This window comes from Ips typographus, linkage group LG8, assembly GCF_016097725.1.
Source record: "Ips typographus isolate SLU linkage group LG8, UJ_Ityp_2.0, whole genome shotgun sequence".
Taxonomy (NCBI): Eukaryota; Metazoa; Arthropoda; class Insecta; order Coleoptera; family Curculionidae; genus Ips; species Ips typographus.
In genome coordinates this window covers 5,442,311-5,468,270 of record NC_138429.1, presented here as the reverse complement: position 1 = coordinate 5,468,270, position 25,960 = coordinate 5,442,311, and the positions used below count along the sequence as shown (strand labels likewise).

Here is a 25,960-nt window from a genome sequence, read left to right as displayed (position 1 = left end):
AGAACACTCAGAATTAAGTGGTTGTACAAAAATTAAAAAATATGAAATATTGAAATACATTTTTCTTTAAAACTTATGTGGGTCGTATTTGACGAACGAGACACTGTCCTGAACTCATTGGACAAATTGGAAAACACTAAAATATTTATTAATGTAAATTCAGTGATTATCTTTTATTTATTTAAGATAAAAAACTATTAATTGTCTCCTTTAAAAATCATTACTTAGGTAATTCCAAAATTTACTACAATTCTAGTCAAATTAAGGACTGGGAAATTAATTTCGCTAAACTAGTACAAAAGTAATGTATCTGTATCCTGCTCTATCAAATGCAAATTGAAACAGTATGGTAATACACTGGTTTTGCACTAAACATGCTAAACAAAAACTGTTTAGCCACTACTGGTCTAGTTTTTGCCACTATACCTATAACGTGAAATCGTATTTAAATCCCATATTAGAATGTTAAGAAAATATGAGAAATTAGAGAGCTATTTCACTATAAACACTCAGAAAAAATGGTGCAAATTTTCCGACTCATAATTTCATTATTTTGACAGTTACAGTTGTCTAGTTTTTACTACTGTGTACTCCATAAAATCCTCTTTAAACTCCTTATTAGAGTGTTAAGGAAATGTGACATATTAGAGAGCTATTGCACTATAAAAACTCAGATTATATGTCAATTTGTTAAAACAATAGTGCAAACTTTGACAGCTCCTAATCCAGTTATTTTGACAGTTAGAGCGGTCTAATTTTTGCCACTATCTAGCCAGTGAAACCCTCTTTAAATCCGTTAATAGAGTATTAAGAAAATATGTCAAATTAGAGAGCTGTTGCACTATAAACACCTAGATGTTTCTCAAATTCTGCAAGCAATAGTGCAAACTATGATAGCTCGTAATCCAGCTAATTTGACAGTTACAGCAGTTAATTTTAACCACTGGTGTAGCCCGTGAAATCTGTTACGTTATAGTGTAACAGTAAAGGAGGTAAATTAGAGGATTATCGCACTATAAACCCTCACATGTTTGCCAAATTGTTGAAAGAATGGTGCAAATTTTTACGGCTTGTCATTTCCTTATTTTGACAGTTACAACTGTCTACTTTTTACCAACTGTGACATCTTCCTTAAATCTCTTATTAGAGTGTTAAGGAAATATTTCAAAATAGAGAGCTATTGCATTATAAACACTCAGATGTTTATCAAATTGTTAACTATGACAAATTGTAATTCCATAATTGTACGACTGAATATAAACCAACCCAAATTCTTAGTAAAAAATGATGCCGATTGAAAATGAAATTTTAGTTATCGCAAATTTTCATTTAAAACGAATTATTCCAGCAAACAAAAGATATAAAATGATAAAGTTATACTACCGGGTGTAACATTTAACTTGAGACATCTCAATATCTCGAAAAATAAGCACTTTTCGAAAAAATGTTTAGTATCAAAGTTGTATTATTCCGCGGGGGAAATACATTGATGACAAAATTTGTATTCCTCTGCCCCTCCATGTGGGGGGAAGCAGGGTAACTTTCATTTTTTAAATGGCACCCCCAATTTTTTATTGCAGATTCAGATTCTGCGGCTAAAAACACGTGGAATTTGTTTAAAACATTTTTTACAAAAAAAAAAACTTTTTTATTTATTTTTTTTTTCATTTTTTTTTTCTTTTTTTTTTGTTATTTATTACACCTATGTATCCCTAGCAACGACGGTTTTTTAAGCAGATTTTACCAAACATTCCGGTAAGCCATGAGCGAAAAAAAAACAAATTTAATTAAAAAATGTAAATTAAATTTTGTCGTTTATAGCGCCATCTATCGTTAATACAAAAAAATGTTTTAAACAAATTCCACGTGTTTTTAGCCGCAGAATCTGAATCTGCAATAAAAAATTGGGGGTGCCATTTAAAAAATCAAAGTTACCCCCCTTTCCCCCCACATGGAGGGGCAGAGGAACACAAATTTTGTCATCAATGTATTTCCCCCGCGGAATAATACAACTTTGATACTAAACATTTTTTCGAAAAGTGCTTATTTTTCGAGATATTGAGATGTCTCAAGTTAAATGTTACACCCGGTATATTCAAAAAATAACCGAATACTTGAGAAAATATGGGGTAGGAAGAAGGCATTGAAGAACAGTTAAGTATTAAATTAAAAACAGTTAGGAGATTCGAAGAAACAGATTCTGTTACATTTGAAAAAAAGTTCAATTCCCAGGTGTGTTCGGTATCTAACATATGGAAGCAGAAATGAGATAATGTCTTATTGAATCGTTGTTTTAAAACTTTATTGGGAGCTGGAAATCAAATTTTCCATAGTATTTAGTGGAATTAAAAAAGACATATTTCGTTATGTAACTTTATTAATACGTTTTTAAATAAGTAGGTATCTGTACAAGCACACAGTTGAAGCTTAACATATACACCGTAATGTGTGCAGAAAAAAAAAACAAAATCAAATCCTTAAATCTATTTAAAAGTGAGAAGAAACGCAACAATTATGATATAAAATTAAACTATTAGGTAATTCTACTAAATTTTAAGACCTATTCAGCGCCCGGTGTGATCTTTCTTTAAATCAACTACACTTTCTTAGTAAGCTCGTTTTTAGTTTTAAATTAGCAGTCTTCAGTAAATAAAACTAATTTATAAAAATCATTGAGACATTTTATTTTCCAATGAGCAGAAGTTTCAAATTCCACCCGAAAAACTGCAGCTTAAAATATTAGTAACTAGATGAAGCTCTGCAGTTTCAGTCGGGCGAAATTTATTATGTTGATAGGTACCTAACGACTTAAACCACAACTACGTAAAACTATTTTAATTATTAGAATACCCGGTATATAAACGAATTTATTAAATCTTCTAGTTGATCACTTGGTTGTATCAACCTTCTCGACACAATTCCAGCTTGCTAATATGAAATTTTCTAACAACTAACTTAGATCCGTAAACCGGTTAAATATTATTTTAAATTCCATCTTAATTATTACCTTTCATTCGGCTAATATTGAAAATTGTATGCAAGTACTAAGGGCGTTAAGTTTTTATCACCGAAAACTATGAAAAACGCAAAAAAATTCTAAAAACAGAATTATAATAGTCACTACTAGGGCAACAATATTGTACAAATTAAAAGCCGGTAGTTAAGTAGTGCACGTCACTGAAATTTTTTTTTTTTTGGCTACTGGCCGCAAATTTCTACGAATTTTACATCGATAATCACAAAAACGATTTTCTTAAAATGTTTGAAATATTATGTTCTTGGATAGATATTACTTTAGAGCTAGATAACATACGTTTGAATAATGTTAACTTACGGGGCATGTGCGTTAACGCATATTTAACTATAGGTGAGGCTTTGTGGGACTCCGTTCACAGTCTTTGATTTCAGCACGTCGTTCTCATAGGAAAACACTGTTTCCTTGCCGTTTTCATTAACCCTAAAACAGAAAATTACTTGTTATTATCATTTTTTCAGTATTATGTTTGTTTGTAAGTGTATATTTTGATTTAAAAATTGTGAAAATTATCGACTAAATATGTAAAAAATTAATATGAAGAACAATGCACCTACCATTAACAGGCTAATGAAGTAAATTTTTGTGTAACAAGCAGAAACCCTAAAAACTACAAACACTTAACCTCTGTAAGAGGGGTCTGCTGTCCCCTTTTACAGAATGACAGCTTAATTTTATAGTTCGGTACTAGCCCCTGATGATGAGCTGCTTCTGCGCTCGAAACATGTTGAGCATTTTTTAAAAAAGGTTTAAAACCTAATAAATTTATTGTGGAGACGAGTTTACTGTTCCCCCTGTATTTGTACAGCTCCACTGAGTGAGAATGGACTATACTACTTCAATCCAAAATAGTAATTATTTGTAAAAACCGCCACCTGTCGAGAAAGACAAACCACTTTGAAGACTCATTTATAGTGCATTTGATAGCAAAAAACCTGCCAAATTCAATGGTGTACAACAAGGAATTTCGATGATATCGGAGTTTCTTTTAAGCAACTTTAGACTTACCACTCTATTTGAAAAGATGAAAAAAATAAATAAAAATTTGCATCAAAGTTGTTACTAGTAAACATAGCTTTCATATACAAATCTTTCTGAATTTACGTTGTTGCTCTCTTATGGACATTTCCCGAAACTGAAAATATTTTTTGGCAGTTCTGTGAGCCAAAAAAGCCGAGAGCCACTCTTATTTGGACACCCTGTATATACTATTCATCGTAATTCTTTAAAGAAATATCTTGTCGTGAAAACATGGGCCAAAGTTTAAAGTCAAAGACTCGTCAGCCATTATACATAAGGAATGTGATAACACGTGTTCTATTATTGCTTTATATGCATCATCAAACCTGCAATGCATTACAATAACTAATTATTAATTATCAAGAAAATGCAAAGAGTGTGGTATTGTTAAAGGGGACTATCTCGATTATTGCGTTAATTTGACTCAATGCATACTGTTCTCCATTTAAAACTCAATAACCCAGAAATTATTGAAATTTAGATTGTGATTCACGGTCATCATTAGATGTATCTAGAGAACGACTCAATATTTTTCGGTGGTAATATCCCTAGTGCATTTAATTTTTTCGGAAAAATTCGGAAAAACGAGTTTCTAAGTAATTTGTTTTTACTTAGACAAATTACTTAGAAACGAGTATTCCAATTTTTCCACAGGAAAAATTAGATGCAAGAGGGATATTTGGTAAGATTATTTCCTGAGTTAAATAAACATTTTATTTTAATTAAAACAATAAGAACAATAACTTTCAAGCTAGAAAGGGTAACACTATTCTTTATGTTGCTGTGAGGAGTGTGCAATTTTTTCGAATTTTTTTTCGGAAAAACTGCTGACAGCTAAGTTGACAGTTGTTAAGTGATTTTTCCACTTAAAATTTACATTTGTTATACTAATTCTTGATAGCGATTGGTCAAAATTGATAGGAAGGAAATAATCGCTAAAATTTGGAATATAGCCTAGGTTGTGTTCAAACTCTCTAAAATATTTTGGACTTTGCAAATGGAACAAATGGAACACCTCCTGTGAAATCTCATTTTTGAGTTCCTCACAAAAAAGCTAGTAATTAATATTAATATACTTCCCTATAACCTATCTTGCACCATTTCTTAGATATTTTATAAAAATGGTGGATTTCTTAGCTAAACATTAATTAAATTCTCAAGTCCTGAAATGTTTGCTGATGTGACCTTATGAGTTAGACATTTACTACATGGTTCAAAAAGAAAGTGAAAAAAACCTATAGGGTGGTTAATATTTACTTTTTAGTCGGACAGAATGAGATTTTTTAAAATGGATCCGTCGGTGTTCTATGGTTTGTACTAAAAGAACATTGAATTTAGAACAAATCCATGCCATACATTTTCTATACCTAACTTTTAACAGTTTTTCCTTGAAGGACATTTAAAATCGTACTCCATACTAATCTGATTTTTTTTTAGGCAAAACACCTGCTCGTGCTTAATGACTAGTTGTCGTTTCTATAACCAGAACATGTTTTGACAGATATTTGTCAAATTCAACACTGGTTCAAACTTAGCACAAGTTGCTGTCTGTACTCAGATAAGTATGGATTACGATGGTACATGGATTTCTTCTAAATTTAATGTTATTTTATTACAAACCATAATACATTGGTGGATCCATTTAAAAAAACGAATAATTGAGCAGTTTTCTATCTGTCCGACTAAAAGGTAAATAATTGACTATCCTGAAAGTCTTTTTCATTTTCTGTCTCAGGACTTTTCAGAATACATAGTATTGCCCATCTGAAGGCAAAAGCTCACATCAGCAAACCATTTAAAACTTGAGAATTTAATCATTATTTAGTTAGACCAATGTTTTGCTGACAAATCCACTACTTTTATGAAATATCTAAGAAACGATGCAAGGAAAGTTTTAAGAATAATTACTAGAATTCTAGAGAGGAAAAAATGTGATTAGAAACAGGGTGTCCATTTGAAAATCAAAAGTTGGTGTTCTTTCCGATTAATTTGGCAACACTGCAAAGTCCAAAATATTTTAGAAAGAGAGCTTAACCCAACCTAGACGACACTCCAAATTTCAACAAAAAATATCGAATCGTTCTCTAGATACTTCTAATATACCATCAGCGTGAGTCACCCTGTACAGGGTGATGTCCGAATTTAGTGTGTTTTGACAGGAAAACCCCATTTCCTGGCTAGATAGGAAAAAACTAGTATACATGTCTAGAGGTCGATTTTTGAGAAAAGATTAATGACAAAAACCCTATTTCAGTATCTTGCCAGATTGCGGCGCTAGAGGGCGTTTTTCAAATTTCGCCCTTTTTGAAAACTCTTTACAACGTTTTTGTTTATTAAAATATCGAAGTGAAACAAACAAGTTGTGAGGAGCTTTCAAAATAGACAAAATTTGAAAAACTGACAAGATATTCAAATAAGATTTTTGCCATTAATCGTTTTCTAAGTTGAATTTTCCTGTCAAAACACTCTAAATCCGGAGACCTTGCATAATGAAATAATAAATAAAATGCAGATAGTTCCATAAAAAATATCAAAAGTAAGTTTACCCGATAATCGACTTAACTCCGAATTAAATTCTCTGGTCGTGTATGCCATGTGGAGCCTCCGAAGCTAATTCTTAATTCAATCAGTTTAATTTTTATTCATTGTAGATGATGTCTAGTTAGACAAAGCACGTGTTATTACATTTATATCCATAACAAATAAATTTGTCTCGGTGCAAATTCGTAAAATTAGCAACAGTTTAAATAAACTGAAAACAAGTATTGGAACAACCACAATTGGATATTCGAAGTACTTTTTCAAATCATTCTTCATTAATATTACAATACAGCAGACTTCAGAAAATACTTCAATACAAAATCAATCTAAATGTGAAAAAAACCCCCATAAAGCCATTGTTGTAACTTGATTACTTCATGAACATAGAGGCAATTTTAGATAAGCTAAAATTATAACGTTTACTGATGATATAGTTGAAAAAAAAACAATATAAACATTTCTCCTAGTCATAATAATAAAACATTAACGAGCAAATGGATTTTTTGTAATTTTTTAAGAAATTTACTCACTTTTTGGTTGTTATCTTTTTGCCGTTGACAAAACGAGTCGACGTGGAGGTGCGTTTCATGACAGGGCCCCCCATGCCACCTGCGCCGTTTGTGAACGTATTGTTGATCGAACTGAAGGAAGCAAAACCGCCATGCCCATTGTGACTACCAGCTGCCTGTCCGAAGAAATCATCCATAAAACCGGTGCTCAACAGACCAAACGGAGCAAACAGGCTGCTCAACTGATTCTGAGGATGGGAATGTCTGTTGCCTCGGAGATTATTGTGATGACGGTGCCGATCGGCACGGTGTGGGTGATGCAAGTCTATGGATCAAAATATTCGTTAACTTTAAGATTTTCACCAAAAACTATTTTTTTTTTTATAAGGGAAACTTGTTGGGAGGGGACTGACCTCAATACTAACAAAACTGTATTAAGGTTAATTAACCTCTCATTACTCTAGCACCTAAAGTTTTGCCACTCATCCTAAATTAGTTGGATGAACGTGAACTTCAGTGCAAATTAGACCAAGTTTAACTGTTATAACTTACCACCTAAAATATCAAAGAGATCGTTCCCATCAAAGAATTCCCTGAACACATCCTCAGGGTCTCTGAACGTGAAGAAACTGAATCCACCAAAATCAAAGTCTTCATCGTGACGGCTCCTGCTTCTGGCTCCACCGTTTATCAAACCTTCCTTGCCATACTGATCGTACATGCGTCTCTTCTTATCTGTAAATAAATCATTTTAAAGCACAGAAGCGAAATGTAATTGGTAAGTCCCCTTGTAACCCCAAAACTATGTAAAGCTAAGCCTAAAATAATATCAAAGTTGCTAGCAGCTTGTAAACGTTCTGGTTAATAATCGGGTTAGTTTTGTGATGCTTCGTCAAACCTGAAAGCAAAAGCACTGATCACACTGGAATCACTCGAAATTTAATAAAACAATCTTTTGACACAAGATTATAAGGAGATTTCTTTACATACATTTTGTCATAAAATATTGATAAAAACAGGTAAAGGGGTGTATTTCGTTTTGATTAAGACACAGAGAAGGTGATGATGCTTTCTTTGCTGTTTTCTTCCATCTCCGTGTCATAATTGAGCCCTGTTCAAGGTAAAAATGTAGGTAGTTCAAAATATCAATCAAATATATCAAAAGGTTTGGATTACTGTTTTAATGGCAAGCTTCATAATTTCTATAGACTCAAAAAAGTCAGAAATACTTTAAACAAGACCTAGAATTTAAGTGAAAGTTTTTGAATTACTTTGTTTTATAATTACAGGTTTTTGCTCATCTAAATACTCAAAAAGAGGTACGAGAAAAACTATATTTGTTCAGGGTATCTTTAAAAAGTCTAAAATTTGAAAATGGCGTAATTTAAAACATATCAATTGTGTCCTTTATAGAAGTCAAGGTGTTAAATTGTTCAAAAATATTTGCTTAAAAGCGCTATTTTCCACAAAATAAGGTCAAAGGATTCTGCTGTAAATTTACAAAAATATCATACATTTTGACGTCCTGTAGTACAACGCAGTCAAATAATGAAAAACCAAGTTAAGTACAAGAACAACAGTGTTGTTAAATTCTCAGAAAACTCAGTTAAATAACAGAAAACAAATCTGAATACCCTCAGTTTTTAATAAGGTAAATAAAAGTATATTTTAATTTATTTTTAAAATAAACCTGCACTTTTCTTATGCAACGAAATAATTTTTCTAGGTGACACATTTTTGGCTAACCAAACTGTGTACTTGTAAGCTTTGATTGAGGATTTTTTAAATTCTTTCAAGTAGTTATGTTAAAACACACCTACATTTTATAAATTACAGAGTGACGCTCTTACAAATTTAAGAAAACAATATTTTTCTTTCACTTTGCATTTTCATCGGTTCAGCAAGTTTAAATAAAGGAGAAAGAAATGCAGTTTTCTTGGTTTTAGTTTAAAATTTTCCACCTTCATAAGTAAATTCCTAACATAATTGCACAAGAAACATGTTTTCCCCTATGCAGAAATGACTATTATTCTAATAGGTATATTAAAAGGTTTTAAATCGCCCGTATTTTAATCAACTAGGTACGCTAATTATGGGGTCGAAGAACGTGGATAAAACCCATCGTATAAAAGCTTTTTTTCCTAAAGTAATCATCTTTAATTGGTTCCACAAAATGATGTGATTAAAAAATGATTGAACGTGTCTTTAATATTAATAAATACCGGGTGTCCCAAGGCAAAAGACGTAAGTTTTGACAATTTGGTAACATAGTAAATTCAGCATACACAATTCACCGGTTTTACCGGAAGTAGGTACCAACTTTTGCTTATTTTAAATAGAACACCCTGTTCATTATTATATTCATGAATACTCCTATCAATTTCAAATATTTTTCATGTATCATAACCTATATTTATCTGCAACGGTTTTTGAGATACCGATTTGAAAAATGACATTTTGGTATAGCTGAATGAGATAGAGCAAAACGGCTTGGGATCTAATTTGACAGGTCAATTTTTTACTGTTATAAACTTTTTGACATATGTGAAAATTAAAAATGTTACCAAGTGGTATTTCTCAAACATTTAAGATAAGAACATGAAAGTCGTTTTGCTCTATCTCTTTCTGGTTAGGAGATATGACACTTCAAAATGTAAAAATGTAATTTTTCAAATGTCAATATTTCAAAAACCCTTGAAGATAGATAGATATAAATTTCTTCCTTTAATCCGTAATCCCTTTTCGGTATTACTTGGAGAACATCTTTTAGGAAAAAAAAATCTAGGGAATTTAAACATGGAGACCTCAGAGGCCAAGGTAAAAAAAGTATGCTGTAATTTGGAAACCAGTTGAGATTTTAATGTAGGAGTTTGGCGATAGATTTAGAATGCCAAACTATTTTATAATAGAGCTACCATAAAAAAAACAAAAGTGGAGCCCCCAAGGACCTAGACACATTTTTTTCTAATTATCTCCGTTATGTCAAACAATGCGCTGAAAGGTACCATACATTTTTGGTATTTGACATTTTGTTCTAATGTCAACGGTTAGTTTACAAAAGAAAGCTTTTAGTAATTTTGTATAATTAGCCCTGTACATATCTTGGATTTTAAAACACATTCTGAACGGGCGTTAAATGGCGCAACTTTTTCCCCATTTAACAAACCTTCCCAATAATGGGTTACCTTGAAAGTTCCCACCCTGTATAACATACAAAATAATTGAAATCGATAGTATTCAAAAATACAATATACAGTTGTGCACAAATGTAAATGTCTTTCGTCTTGGCACACTCTGTATACTATATTAGCATAATAACTGATTAATAAAATAGGTAAGTACATTATTATTTTTGGGGTTAATCTAATCAGACCCAATAATCCAGCATAATGGGATTCTTGTAAATCCCTCATCAGAATAAAAAAAGATGTAAGTCTTTTAGATTAATTTTACGAGACACACGTAACACCCACTCATTTTTATTTTTGTCGTTTCTAAAAATATTGTTAGAGAAATAAGTAAACTCCAGCAAAATTTCGTAATATTTCCGAGTAGATTAGCAAAGCAATGATGGTGGTTGAATAATCCTAAATAGATGTTAGTACTGATGTTAACGTGTTAGTTTCTGATTGAAAAACTGCATGGGAGTAAAAAATATTCATTGAATATGGAAAGAAAACAGCACGCGTCACTCTAGTTAAGCAAATAATCAACATCAACTCGGTATTAGCACATTTAAAAAGAAAACAGGAGTGTTTGAGTATCTACCAAAAGAACGTTGAGAGAACGGGTTGTGGTAATCAAAATAGCTTCTGTAACCGTAACTTCTGGATCTGGTCGCCGAATTTCTGGTACATCGGGCATCGTAAATTTTTCGTTTCGAGTCTATATGGGGAAAACATCACTCAGAAGTTATATTTTAGGCGGCACTTATATCGTAAATGCAACAGTCGGCAAAAGCACATTAAAAATTTTACTTTCTATAAATGCGTAAAGATAATTTTAAGACTTAATTAAATACTGAGAACCTGAAGCAATAAGAATTTTTTATTACATGAGTGGAATTAACTAGTTCCCCTTAGCAGTAACATTTTTCAGTAAGTAATTATTACTACATGTTAGATGCAATCGGTAATTGCTGATTTCACGTGATAACTAACCACGGTGCTGGTGGTCTCTGTTGGGTGAGCTCAAGACATTTCAACCCAGATTCTTGTGTAATATTAATCAACAATTCCGCTAATGAAACACAATCTTTAACTTAAAAACACGTCATGCAAACGACATTACTTCGTAATGGTGTACGAAATCAAAAACAAAACAGCCATAAATAAGAGATTGTACTATGTATGAATCAATGCAAATATAGCCAAGAGAAAATTTTCCAGTGTTAAAAAATTTGAAAACTTGGAATCGAAGCCGTAAACTTAATTGAATGCCAACTTGCTCGCACACGCAATTCTATCCAGACTACCAAATAAGATATGGTAATTTAATAAGTTCCAACTAAAGATAGTTTGTAATGGCAAAAAAGATGACGTAGTCAATTTTGTATTGATGACTGATGACTCAACTGAAATAACACCCCCATCAAAGTGCTTGTAAAAATGTTTGCTTTTTTGTATTCCAATTAATTCGATATTAAACATTCTTTGGTGTACTAAGTAGGAAACGCCGCCGCCGATTTATTCATATCGCATCCTGGCAAAATCTCATATTTTTGTCAAAAGAATAATTTGGACGTCAGAAAACACGCAAACGATAACGCTCTAGATTCACCTTCGTGCTTAAAATAGTACGAGACGCTACTTATAGATTTTGCCTGAGAGGTCCAGAAGTGCGAATTTCTAAAAAAATTCCCGGTCATCCATACGAATCGAAAATAATCTTGTCCGGCAGTTGCTATTGTGATAGTTTGGAAACTTCAATACAATTTAAGCTTCCTGTTGAATGTTAACAGTGCTGGAAATAAGTAAATCTTATTGCTTCAGATTAACAAATCTACTTAAATATGTATAAACCAGAACCAAAAATGCTTACCATCTGATAAAACTTCGTATGCTTCTGAGATCTCTTTGAACTTTTTGGTTGCTTCATCCACATTGTCACAGTTTTTGTCGGGATGCCATTTGAGAGCAAGTTTTCGGTACCTAAAAAAAGATATTGTCAATAAAGCTAAATAGGAATCTGTAAATCGGTTGTGACTAGAACTAATTTTATTAACTGTAGCAATTGTGTTTATCGCCTTTGTTTATTTTTTGTGGTTAACTTAACTTAATCTAAAAAGATCTCTTTGAGTCACCACTTTAAAGACCAAATTATTACCAAACAGTATATTATTTTGTTGAATACATTTTTACTGACGAATTTCTGAGAATTTTCCATCTCTAGAGGGACCCGGATCAATTGCTATTTTTGTTGTTGTTTTGCCAGACGCATATACTACTGACCTAAGTCAAAACAAGATAACAATTTTTGCAGGAGGAAAATAGAGCAAATTGATTTCTGAAGTCAATAATATGGTGTTTATCAGGTTAGTAGAACAAGACTAACTGTCCCACTACTACTATTGGTAGAAAATTAACAAATTTAATAACCATCGATTAAAAACTGATAATTAGTTATTTATATCTGCACTGTAGTTGATGTTAGGTATTACCAATGTTAATTTACAATGAGCAACTAGTTGTTCCAATGAGAGCTTATTAAATGTCCACTATTATTAAATACTTAAAAATAATATGGTTTTTTTGAGCAGTTTAGTGCAATACTCTAAATTACATTAAAGCTTGTCTGCATAAATTCTTTGTCAATTTTTACCACGTACCACAATTCATTAGCAAATCGCGGCTAACAAGCATCGCTAATGTAAAATTATGCACCAGCTGCACTTTTCGAAATACATACATATTTCATATTCAATGATCCTTTGTTTTGTAGCAGTCCTCGCAAAACTTCCTACGTAAACACTTTTAACAATAATTTCCGGCTTCTTAGCCGATTATCAATAATACAAGATGTTTACATTAAGTGTTATTGTTTTGCTTCTTCCACAAATTAATCTGCGTTTTGTCACTTAGATTAAACGATAAACAAACCGAGGTTGTTCTCAATCATTCACATGTAGACGACTTTACAACTAACTATACTTACGCTTTTTTGATTTCAACAGTTGTGGCTTGTTTTGGCACCTCGAGGACCCTGTAATAGTCCACCATTTTGGTGCCAGTAGCTTCCTTATACCCCAGTTTTACAGCGAACTACTGCAACAAACAAATATTGACATTAGACCACGTTTAACCACTAAACAGAACAATATTGAATACAAATCAAATGCAACAAATTTCAAAACATCTAGAACATAACGTTGCATATATGCCAGATAATGAGAGTATTTCAGTTATCTTATCAGCTACCGAGAAATAGGTTATCATTACCCTTATTAAAATGCTTCAGTGCCAAAATCTAATGATAAAATTGATATAAAGTGGAAACAGTCACTGCAACGTATGATTTGAAATTTGTCTGCCATGAATTTGACACAAATCAAAAGGTTTTGACTAAGGTAAGGTTCTGATATTGTGTCAATTTGTTCAACCAATAGCATAATCAATAAAATGTACCCGCAAATCTAGAAAATGCACGCAAAGAAACTCATTAAAGAAAACAAACTTTATAGAAGATGACATAGGATTGCTGTAGACTCTAACTGATGTAAAAAGCGTCAGGAAGAAATTCCATTGGACCAAGGCTTATGAACCCGGATAGCTTTCATATTTCAGTTTCAGATGATGCTTGGAAATGTTTTTGGTGCTTTCATTAGGAGCAAAGTCATCTACCAAATCCAACGATTTAACATGTTTGCTTCACAACAAGTTTTTAAGTGGTTTTCAGTATATGGCTTTTAGAAGATGTTACGTTTGCAATTCTCCAACAGAAAATTTCTAAAAACTGCTCCAGAAAAATGCCATCAAGTTTTGTGTTTTCCAAATATCGTCACTGTCAAGAAAAATCCAAAAGCAAAGCAAACCTTTTAAAAGTAATGGAACTCAATCACGTATGAATAACACCACGTTGTTTTTAGCCATTCACATTATTGACTTACAATGTTATACGTGTTTAGCATATTCCAGTCCTCACGGAAATTACTTGCAAGTTGCATAATCAAACTGTAGGTCAAATTAAGGCCCAATAAACTGTCGTCATACAGTCTAGTGGTCCAATAAATAACGGTCAATATATTTAAATTACAGTTATGCATAACATAAACGTTTGCTTGGGTAAATGCATTTCAATTAATATTAATTTAATATGCACTAAACAGTGGTGCAAATAGCACATATTGCAGCTGGGAATGTTCATACTTATTACTGCATTAAAATTACGTAAATTGTTCTGATTGCAATAGAATGGTCGAGTTCTATTAATTAGCTGGTATTTATGAGTAATATTAACTTAGACAGGGCAGTAAACTGCAAAAGAAATATCCCAAAAGGATTGGGAAAAAGCATAAATAATAAACCCACTCCTTCGTCTAGACGGCCATTACCATTGCAGTTTTAATTAAATTTCCATGAAAACGTGAAAAAATTGCTGATCCTCTTCAGACTGGTAAAATCATCCTACACAATAATTCTACCTAAACAAAGCATTATTAAAAGTTGATATTTATAGCCTACAGTTTACGTTTTATTTAAGGTCACCTAAGGTTCAAGATGAGACGTTGAACCGGTTTTCCCATAAAATATAATACTAAAAACTCTGTCCAAAAATAGTCCAAACTAGCACTCAAAAAATTCAAACAAAAGACATTACAGATGCTCGTGTCACGTGTAAACATCCAATGGAATATTCCACCAGAAATAACGTGTTTTACGTTTCAGGAATGGAAAGTAACAAATCTAACAGGTATTTTCAAACCAAGCAAAACGCTAGTTGATTTTGTTTAGTCATAAAGTTGCGTTTGCCTAAAAGTTGATGATTTTCAATTATGGCTCATTCACGATGTTCCAGGATATTTTTAGATATATAGCTGACAAATACTATGAATCGCGTCTGTGCTTTTTTGCTTTGCTTGTGGGGGCAACATTTTGGCAATTGCACTAAATGATATATGTGTCTAACAAGTCCGTCATACTTAGTGTAAGATCTACAAAATTGAGCAATTACAATGTGCAAATCAGCAATAAAAATAACAACGTTTTTCAGCCATGTTAAAATCAATACGCCCACGCTCTAGGTCAGCAAGTTTCCAAATTTGCAATTTCTATTGTAATACCATACGGATATAAGAGAAGTGACTAAGTCGATACGTGGGAACCAAATTATTGTAATCGCCGTAATTTTATATTAAAACTAACTCAATTCAAACCTAAAAAATCAAACTTCCTACACAATAAACAAGTTTAACAAACTGACACAATTTATTCAAACAATAGGTTGCAATTTACATTTTAACGGAAACCAGGTAAAACATATTGAACAAATAACTGAAATTATTCACATTAAAAACATTCTTGGAAGCCTCCAGGTGAATCAATATACCTACAGAATCCGTTAGACAAATCATCAATCAGCTGTGCAAGATGTAAATGATCTTGATTGTTTTAAATTACTCAAAAATTCAGGACTTTTACGTGGTATTAGGCTAAAGTTCATAGGAACACAAATAGCGATTTAGAGCGCCCCAGTTTAGTTACACACTAAAACAAAAATAGACTTATTTATAAATTACCGGTTGTGTTCTGTGTATGAATAATGTGTTAACTGAGGTGTTAATGAATGTTTACATAGAGATAAATCTGCTTTTCCAAAACAATCATAGATCAAGGTGCAACTACAAATGGTGATTGAAAATCAGCCTACCTTCTATCCTAATAGTCAGTAAATTATAAACCAGTATGTGGGAGATATTAATCATTTTCGGTGTCGAAGTTGAAATGCCTCGATAATGACCAATTAGGAAAGCGAAGAAGGGAAATCTCTGTGCAAGGTTATTTTTTTGGTATTTGCTGCCTCAAATAGCATAGGATGTTGACAGTTAACACGATTTGCAAAAGTTCCCAAATAAGAAGTCAACATTTTCCAAACCAACTAGAGACTGTTTCCCTACCAAGTTCCCTACCTAACCAAATGAATTACATACATATTGCTGATTCTCAGTGACGTTTTCCCAAAAATGACCATTAGGTATTAAGATCATAACTGACCTGGAAAATCTATTTACAGCAGGAAGAACGACGACTGTGATATGATCCTGAATAATAAAATGAATATTTAGAACATAATCACTGCATATGGATTTACTAACAAGTTAGACATTTGAGCTTTTGCAAAGGATTATCTCATATAGTATTCCACTTACTTAAACCCTTTTTTTTTAAGATATTTATCAAAACACTTACAAATAACGTGTGTTTGAGAAACCTTTCAACACTCTTACTTTTTTAAATACTGAAAAACAAGACCGGTTTGCCACTTTAGCGATGAGAGCCAAATATTTGAAAAGTGCCAGAGTGAAAACGTTAAAACCAACGACAATAAATACGCGCAGTACTAAAATAACCACATCGTGTTTGCTTGACTAAGTAATTTAGTACTCATTATTTTAATAAAACTATATGTCTTGTAAAAAATATCCCAGCAAAACTACCAGAAAGTCAAGACAATTTTCGACCTCAAAATTGTCAATTACGCTGAGAGAAGTTTAACTAACTGTTTTCATGGTTCAAAAATTAACTGGAATCATTATTGTGTAAAAGTGCTAGCTAGTGATAATATGAATCACATCCGCCTTGAAAGTAATACCGTATGTACAACAAAAGACAAAGAAAATGCTTTGTTGTTATTTGTTGGTGGCGTCAAATTAGTGCAATGGCCACTTAATACCGTTAAGCAAAATCTAAACCAACAAATATTTTCATTGTTGTTTGCCCTTTCCACGTGTATGTCACATAATTAACCCGATTGCGAATATAGAGAAATATAAAGCAGGGAATTATCTTCATCATACAGAAATTATTGAATGTTATTGAACACTCATGTATTGTTTATACTCAACTTATTATTGGCAATTGACCTCAAGGTATAATAATAGTGTGGTGTTCCTGTTAGAGTAAACGTAATCATTAGTGAACAGAACGTTGAACCTTTGAAGAGGAGGTTAATAAAAAATTAATTGATACCAAGGTCAATTCTATAGTCTTTATAATAGAAACAATAAGGAAGAAGCGATTTTAAATAGTAGATTTTTCAACAATGACTAAAGAGATGCTGCAGGTCTCTTTGAAAAAGTCATCATAAGAGATTTACATGAAAATCTTATAACGGGACATCCCAAAACGGTTCACGAATCGAGTCATCAGCTGTTAAGATGATTAAGAAATACCCGGAAAACATGTTTTATGAAGTTTTTTTGTGGTAAAACAACTTATTTGCATCATATTACTTTTCAGCAAATTTAGTTCAAGCTAGCAACTGAACGGTGCATAAGTCGAGTGAAATATCGATCTTGAGGTGTTGCTAACCAGAAGATGGTGTATAACTACGTATTTCAGAGTCGCCAACATTGTATTTCCCAATTACACTAATTTCGTAGGTTTATTGCCAATAATAAATCAGTAAATCCAACTTAACAGCGTTGCCTTTCTAAGACCATTATTAATTTGAACATAATGCTCCTCAAGGCTTTTATAACTATAATATTATGCCAACTGCATTAACGCCAATTAAAAAAAAACTTACGCCAATCAATTCAAACAAATACGTACATACAATAGAAATGTGTTTCATATTCAAAGTCATGATTCGACCAATTAATGCGACTACTGCGTACACAAATTTGTTACACACACAACCGCAAAACGAATATTTCAGTTCAGGGGCAACACTATAAAACTTTTTAAAGCCTGGAACATACCATATAAAATCAATAACTGGAGTGTGAATCGTGGAAGATGACTCAACTGAAGATGCATCACAACAGCAGACTTAGGGCGTTGACACTTTAGTTTTACAAAGTTCATTTGCATTTCGAAATTATGTGGGTAGACCAAAAAACTTCATAACAATACTGTTCTGGTCCAATAAGATCAATTTATCGTTTTGGCAGAAAGGTCAATGATTTTTTTCGGAAACGGTTATTTTTACAGGAAGCTTTGCCATTGGGTTTGTATTAGGTTTTCTTCCTGTGATCTTTGTCATAAAAACTACTGTACTTGTTTTCCTCGATTTTTTCACAGAATATGATGTTTACCATTAGAAAAAATAAAGAATCCTTCCAAGAATTTCTGCAAGTAACCTTTGAAAATACAAATAGTATTTTATCAAGTGTTTTCTTATTTGTAGCTCTGAGGATGACATTTCCAGTCAACTTGAGATTTCTGAAATTGTGATGTTTTTCATTGTAATCTATTTACTTCATTCCTTTCTATCTCTCGAATTGGTTGAATTTCCTGTGAAGTGCTTCACTTGGTTTATCCGTCGCTAATTGCCTTCGGTTTTTTCCTGTATCGCAAGTTTTTCCAACTTGTCATCCTTTCCTTCTGATATTGACACGTTGGTTCTGTGAGCAGTCCAAGGGATTCTTAAAAGCCTTCTCCAAACCCACATTTCAAAGCTGTCTAGTTGAGCAAAGTCTGTGGCCTTCAAGGTCCAGGTTTCTGCCCCATCTAGTGCTATTGACAAGACAAAAGTTTCGACAAGTTTGCATTTTGTTTGATTGTCCTTCCAGATTGTATGCAGCTTTGGCAAGAACGATTCTCCGATAGATAAATTTCCGTCCTTGTTTATCTGGGTGCTAACATAAACAGAGATGGAAATTCATCTATCGAAATCAACGGAGAATCGCTCTTGTTCTCCAGATACTTTGTATTAAATGGTTCTAGTAGGTCAGTCCTCAGAAAATTGACCTTAACCCATAAAGGCGGATTCACGTTCATACTTGAGACTTCTCTGTTGTAAAAAGTCGTATAACACTATAACATAGATATGCGTAGAAATTATTAAAGCAACAAATGGAGTTTCTCTTGGTACGCGGAACGTCTGTCGCACAAGTCATGAAATGTGCCAAGTAAAATTTTTTAAACAATGAACACTGTCCTACACTATACATATAAACATAACATTCATTTCAAAAAAACAATAAAACAATTTGGGTTTAATTGCGACAGATTTCCGGTCGACGCCGCTAAATTTTTATTCATTACCACTTGTCAGTCGACTGTCAACTTCCATCAGGAGTAAAAACGTACTAATTTGTACGTCAAAAGTTGAAATCGTACATACTTTTACGTCACGTAGAAGTACGCCGTATTACGAACTTCTATGTTGCGCCGTTCCACGCACTACTGAAAACTGCCTCATATAACTACATGCAATTTAACTTTTTACGTGTGCGACTTTTTACGACAATGACTTTGTAAGTACGAACGTGAATCCGCCTTAAGAGAGATTATCACACATCCATCCAGAAAATAATAGTATCTTATCGGTGATAAGGGAAACCAATATTTAAACACCTAAATTTTTTATATGGAAATATATAAGTAACAATCAAGTTTGCCTGAATCATGAAAACTTCTAATAATTGCGATGAATAATGAATTTCAGGAAGACTAGAAGTGTTCTTAAGATTCCAACCTGCCAAAGTATCTAATTTGGTAAATGGACATTTACCAAGAAGCTACACAGTTTGAAATGTAATAAGTTCGAAAACATATAAATCAAAATTTCTCTAAGGAATGATATCAAATTCAAACTTTGGTGTGGTGGATCACTAAATTCTTAGTATCTAGCTGATTTATGTATCATCATGAATTTCATAAACAATTTATTGTTAAAGTTATTAATCATCATAGTATGACATAGGAGGTTAATGAATGGTATCATCAACATGGCTGTAGCGATACCAAATCATTGAAAATCTTCATTCTACCCCAAACACACACAAGTTAACAGAAATCTAACGACCTAGAAATGTTGACGTTTAGTACTGACTGCATTTTTCAATACTTTGTCATACATGTATTTCATGAAACTCATAAAGTTTAAAACATACAAATTAATGCCCATTCTGGACTTGACCTCATTAGTTTTATGATTAATGAATTACAAGATTAAATCTTAACCTAGAAACGTAATACAAGAACAATATAAATAAAAAAGTAAGAGTTTGGCTTTGACTTAATCTCCTAGAAAGAACGTCCTCGTCTGTCCATGTTTTCTTCTTTTACTCATTGTTCCATTTTCTGATACATTTCTAGGTGTACCAGTATCATTTTGGTTGACTGTATTTGAATAACCGTTACATTGTCCTTGGATATTTCAGCTTTAGCGCAGGTAAAAATATCACTGCTTCTTTCAATGTAAGGATTTCAAATTCTCAACTAAATCTTGTTGTGTACTGTTACTAACACATAAAAACTACAAGAAAGTTGACGAACGTGGGAAACATTAGATCACGTATTCACTTATAGTCACTACAAGATTGTAAGAAGCTGCATATCAAATTCAATCTTCAGATGCAAATTATCAGAGATTCATTCATACTCTATTAATATGAATCATTTGAAATTCTAATTATGTCACCTTGTAACAAGAATTATTGAATTGTTTATTTTCATGTTGACCACTGTACAGGGTGCTGCATTTTCGATGGTTTTACGGGGTACAGAGAAAACGGTAATAGATAGAAAAAAAGTAGCATACGTGTTCCGATCTCATTTTCTGAGCTGAGATGACTGGCGAAGAGTGGGCTGCGCAAACTTCTTTTGTTTCAAAGATACGGGGGGTTTTTGAAAATTGGTCATTTTGGAACCTCCTCTGTATTTCATTTGCTATTAAAGTTATCAAAAAAGGAAAACCGGTTTCCGGTAGAAGTTTTGACGTAGAATCCAATGGCGTAGTCAGTTTTTTTCTATTACGTTTAGTTTCTGACATATGACACTAAGTTATATTTTTTTAAATGGAACACCCTATATATTTTTAGGTCATTTAATTCTGTTGAGTTTTACTATTTCAACGGTGTATTAAAATATATAAGTTTGTAAACGTTAATCTTCGTAATTAGAAAAAAAGCGTTTCCTTAATAAAAAAGTGCTAAATAATATGTATAAAAATACCCACAGTCGAAACCAAATTTGGCTATATTCATATTAACATGTTACATGTCGTTTATAAACAGTTTTTTTAACTTCCTACTTAAAAATAGTAGAAAATAGAAATAGCCACTTTTCTTATTAAAGTGACGGTAGAACTGTTTGTAACTTAGATTTTTAATAAGATTTATTAAAAATATTTAATTTTCTGATGTGTTAGTTTATATGATTTCCGATTTTGTTTGGTATTTTAGATATTGGCCTTTTTTTAGCTTAGCAAAGGTCCTTTTTTTAAAATAACAGGATTAACCTCTACAAACTTATATGTTGTAATACACCGTTGAAAAGGGAAAAATAAACAGAATTAAATGAACTAAAAATATATAGGGTGTTCCATTTAAAAAAATATAACTTACTGTCATATGTCAGAAACTAAACGTAATAGAAAAAAACTGACTACGCCATTGGATTCTACGTCAAAACTTCTACCGGAAACAGTTTTTTCCTTTTTTGATAACTTTAATAGCAAATGAAATACAGAGGATGTTCCAAAATGACCAATTTTCAAAAACCCCCCGTATCTTTGAAACAAAAGAAGTTTGCGCAGCCCACTCTTCGCCAGTCATCTCAGCTCAGAAAATGAGATCGGAACACGTATGCTACTTTTTTTCTATCTATTACCGTTTTCTCTGTACCCCGTAAAACCATCGAAAATGCAGCACCCTGTACAGTTCTAGTGAATCATTTCCGTTTGCGTAACAACAGAAAGTAAAATCTTCTTAGTTTTGCCTACTAAACAACCTTGTAGAATCAGACCCATACTTTCCTTCAAGGTTGGTTTTTCAAAGTAGTTCAAGTTTATTAAAAGTTAAAACTCTCACAGATAAACAGTCAAAACAATGGGATTTGAAATAGGCACTCCAAATACCGTGGGTGAGTTTAATTCTAATGAACTGATAGATTATGGCACAAAACCTACATGTGTAACTTAGTGTGTTATTCTTTTAGTTGCGGTGGTCCGGCACCTGACACTCCTTTGGTCTGTATTAAAATTTTAAACTTTTTAAGTCAATCTTTACCGAATTGTTATCCAAATTATAAGGAAATAGTTTGCTAAATGCTCTGGCAAGTTAAGCCAAGAATTAGGTATGCTTTGTTGTAAACTAGACCCACATTCTTACATGTTTGTGTAGAAGTATCAAGAAGCAGGCTTAAACATAAAGTTTAGATGAAGGTGTAAAGCAGCTTTCTTGCAAAAGTATTGAACAATTTTTATAGAGCAATTATCAGGTTTGACCAATATGGCAAAGCAAATTTCTCGATGGCAAATAACTCAATATACCAATCAAACTAGCAAGCAAAACCAACTAGGCCAGGCAATTTATTTACTACCATACATTTGGTGTAATTACATGGACAATTACTAGAGGATTTCACTTAAGAAGAAGGTAGAGAAAGTAAAGAGGAAAACCTGTTTGATACATAAAATCACTTGGGCTCTTAAGTCATGAATGTGAAAAGCTTGTTTTTGTTTTTATGATAGAAATACTAACAGAATAAATTAACATATGCCTGTTAAGGTTCGTGAAGACTAAACAATACAGAATCCCATTATTGAGTCCATTTTGGTGAATACCCTAGTAATAATAATCAAATAAACTGATTCTACACTTGACCGTTATAGTGCAATAGTAAACATGTAAATACACTTCGTACACACCCAAATGCAATACTAACATCAGCTGTATGAATATATTTTCTTAACCCAATTCATAACATTAACATGGCAACCCAAATTCAATATTGATCGCCTCCTTAAGCTATATTGACCCACGCAACGCCACACTGTATCCTATCTATGCAAACAGAAACAAACAGGAAATTTAAACACCATAGGCATAACAAGTAGTAAAGTCATCAGCATAATAGAATTTTTATGAAGCACAAAACAGACAAACGTGTCTGATGCGCGTTTCAACCGTCTACAAAAAGATATTGTATTCTAGCCTTAGTTGAAAACAGTTTAAGATAATTGTCTTCATATCTGAATGTCAATTCAAGTTAAAAGTTTGTAGTCTGGGCAGTAGGAAGATTGATGTATGGTGAAGCAATCAACATTTTTAGAACTATTGTACCTTACCTGTTTAATGTTACAAATTGAGTAATTAAGTTCAAAAATATCTTACCACCAATAAAGGTTCAGATGTTGGTTAAGTCGTAAAATGGAGAACAACAATTTTGATGATTGGACTATAACTTTTTTTATTGGTTAACCTTGTAATCCATATATTAGCCACACGCCAAACAGTAATTAGAGCAAGATTTGGCCTTCTGGTTAAGTCATTTGTGTGTTGTATTTAGGTTTCTAGGTGAAACAGAAAAAAAACAGTGACACCTAAATTGATGGCTGGATTATTGACCTGCTAGATGGAAATTCAGTTTTTAAATGAACTTGAATAGATTTGCTCCCCTCTGTATAATAATCAATATAATAAATCCCTTCAAATATTTATCTAAATGTTTGCTATACCTACACTTAAATTTTCAAACAAATAATGTATTCACTTATGCATTTGCTTACATAATGTAATGAGCATAATATTAAATATGAAACTAGTTTTTTTCTCAATTACCTAATAGAATTAATAACAGTTTAATAAATGCAACAACAAAGCTTGTTGTTTCCAGTCTATTATGAGAAAGGTAATGCCTTGGGTAATAGTTATTTTTCTTTTATTTTTATTCATTTAGCAAATTTGCTAAGAGATCATCAGAGCTTACAAGAAAAATCCAAGTAAAAACCTGTTTAAGATGTGAATTAATATATCATACAGATATATCACAGTCCTGGTAAATGGGCTGCAAGGTCCAGTAAACCCTTAGATAGAGGTTGAGTACTAGGATTTTCAGTTTAAATTTAAAATAACCCTGCTATAGGTCTTTTCTGTCATTTCCATAGAAATTATCCCAACAATAAAGTTATCTGGAGCTAAAAGTATGAGTAAAAGTACCAGTCCTAAGGGTATTAATAACCTTGCAGTCATTAAGTCAAGCATTAAGTAAATAGGTTAGATTGGTACTTGAGTATGTCTTGTTAGCAGAATTATAATAATAAAAGTAAATCCAAGTCTTCCTCCAAATCTTCTTAATTAAATTCATGCAGAAAATAAAATACCAAATAAATCTTTGTTTCAGATTCAGGCATGTTCCTATTAATAATATTTAGCCCAAAATTATAACAATCAAGTAAAAAGTAAATATTTACCAGCTTCTACTCACACAGTAAATTTATTTTCTTTTTAAAATGTCTATAAATTGTCCCCACACATATTGCAAGGGCTTATTTCCCCAACATTGGTTAAGTTGAATTGAAAGACAGCTTAGATAAGTTTAGGCTGTGTTATTTTGCATCTGATCTGTCATATTCAAATCTCAACTCAGCTTAAGTTGTAGTTAAAAGGAATGAATTCAACAAGTACCTTGATTAGGGGGGGAGAGCAGGATTTTTTCTGAGGATTGATGAAAAGACAAATCAAATCCATTCAAACTATTTAGGTACTGATCAGTCTCTTGAAAAATGCACTTTTGACCTAAAACCAAGCTAAAAACTGTTTAATAATAATATGTGTTGTAATCAACTAGGTCAGCTGTTTAAAGTTTACATCAACAACAACAAAATGTATTTAAATTTTACAAATATGAATTCCATACTTTCTCCAATGCATTTTAGAGCAAAACATGACAAACAACTTAATGAAAAGAATAAGCAGATTATTATTATGTTGTTATTTCTTCAGTTATTTGTTTCTATCCTATAGGTGTGCAGCAAGTTGGAGAAATCAATACATACCACTTTAATGTTACTTAACATTTACAGTAGTTAATCATCATATGGAGTGAAATATTTCAGCTCAACAAGTTATGTCTGAGTGGTGTGTTCGATCTTGACTGTTAGTAAAGTTCACCTATTTTTAAATAGTTTCTTGACTTTTTTCCATGGTGAAACCCAGAACCATGACCATCAGGACACTTTAGCTTTTCATATTACTGATTATAGATAGTAGGTAAGAAATCTTTATAAAGTAATAAGTACTTAGGATGCCTATAGCTCATTCTTGCTTTGAAATTTATACAAATTACAAACTGCAACAACAAATAAGGTTATTAAGATAAGAATTTATCATAAACATACAAATAGATTGCAGCTTTTTAAAAGTTATGTCATGTGTGCAGTGTCCTACTCAACAACTTGCTAGATACACAAACATGTTCAGACCATGTGAAGACACTAAAGAACACTACAAAACAATTGGAAGTAATCTTACCTGATCCGATCGGCAAAAAATCAATGGAAAAGTATTCCTAGTATTTGGAATGTAAGTTATTCGGATAAGTAACTCATGGTTTCCAGGGTACACCAACACCAATCACAAACAAAGGGGAACACTAAAAACGACTTGTCGATACGCGTGTTTGCGATTCTCGTTAAAATTCTGGGAGTTTTTCACTATTTTCTATAGACGTCAGACAGACAGATAGAACTGTACGATTTAAATGGATATTGGACGTTTGGCAATGGCGATTTGTGATCGAATTGTCGTAATACTTTCGATGTTCGGCGACCGTCTAGAATCGCGATTTGATATTCGATTTCGATTAGCGGCAGCGGTGAGATTTTGCGCGGTTGCCAAAACTTTCGGTTGCAGTTGCACCAACGCTAACGGTCAAAATTCAGTCAGTCAGCTGCTGTATTTTGATTT

At 32.5% G+C, this 25,960-nt stretch overlaps 1 protein-coding gene and 1 long non-coding RNA gene across 4 annotated transcripts; one reads left to right on the top strand and one right to left on the bottom strand.

Annotated features, from left to right (window-relative positions):
• Positions 1 to 2,359: 2,359 nt before the first annotated feature.
• On the bottom strand, positions 2,360 to 25,833 carry mrj (DnaJ heat shock protein family (Hsp40) member B6 mrj). Of its 3 annotated transcripts, none has more exons than XM_081985483.1 (7): positions 25,526 to 25,833; positions 13,258 to 13,367; positions 12,145 to 12,254; positions 10,873 to 10,989; positions 7,657 to 7,839; positions 7,126 to 7,429; positions 2,360 to 3,457 (listed from the first exon to the last, which is right to left on the bottom strand). In XM_081985483.1, exons 2-7 carry the CDS (start codon positions 13,320 to 13,322, stop codon positions 3,358 to 3,360), a joined length of 879 nt encoding a protein of 292 aa, XP_081841609.1. In that variant the 5' UTR covers positions 13,323 to 13,367; positions 25,526 to 25,833; the 3' UTR covers positions 2,360 to 3,357. The 3 variants fall into 3 exon arrangements, with proteins under 3 accessions (XP_081841609.1, XP_081841610.1, XP_081841611.1); XM_081985484.1 differs by lacking the exon at positions 25,526 to 25,833 and adding an exon at positions 13,542 to 13,680; XM_081985485.1 differs by lacking the exon at positions 10,873 to 10,989 and having other exon boundaries at positions 25,526 to 25,831.
• LOC145732939 (uncharacterized) lies at positions 24,927 to 25,755 on the top strand. The gene is made up of 2 exons (XR_014179082.1): positions 24,927 to 25,264; positions 25,434 to 25,755. It is a non-coding gene; the product is annotated as an uncharacterized LOC145732939 (long non-coding RNA).
• Positions 25,834 to 25,960: the final 127 nt, after the last annotated feature.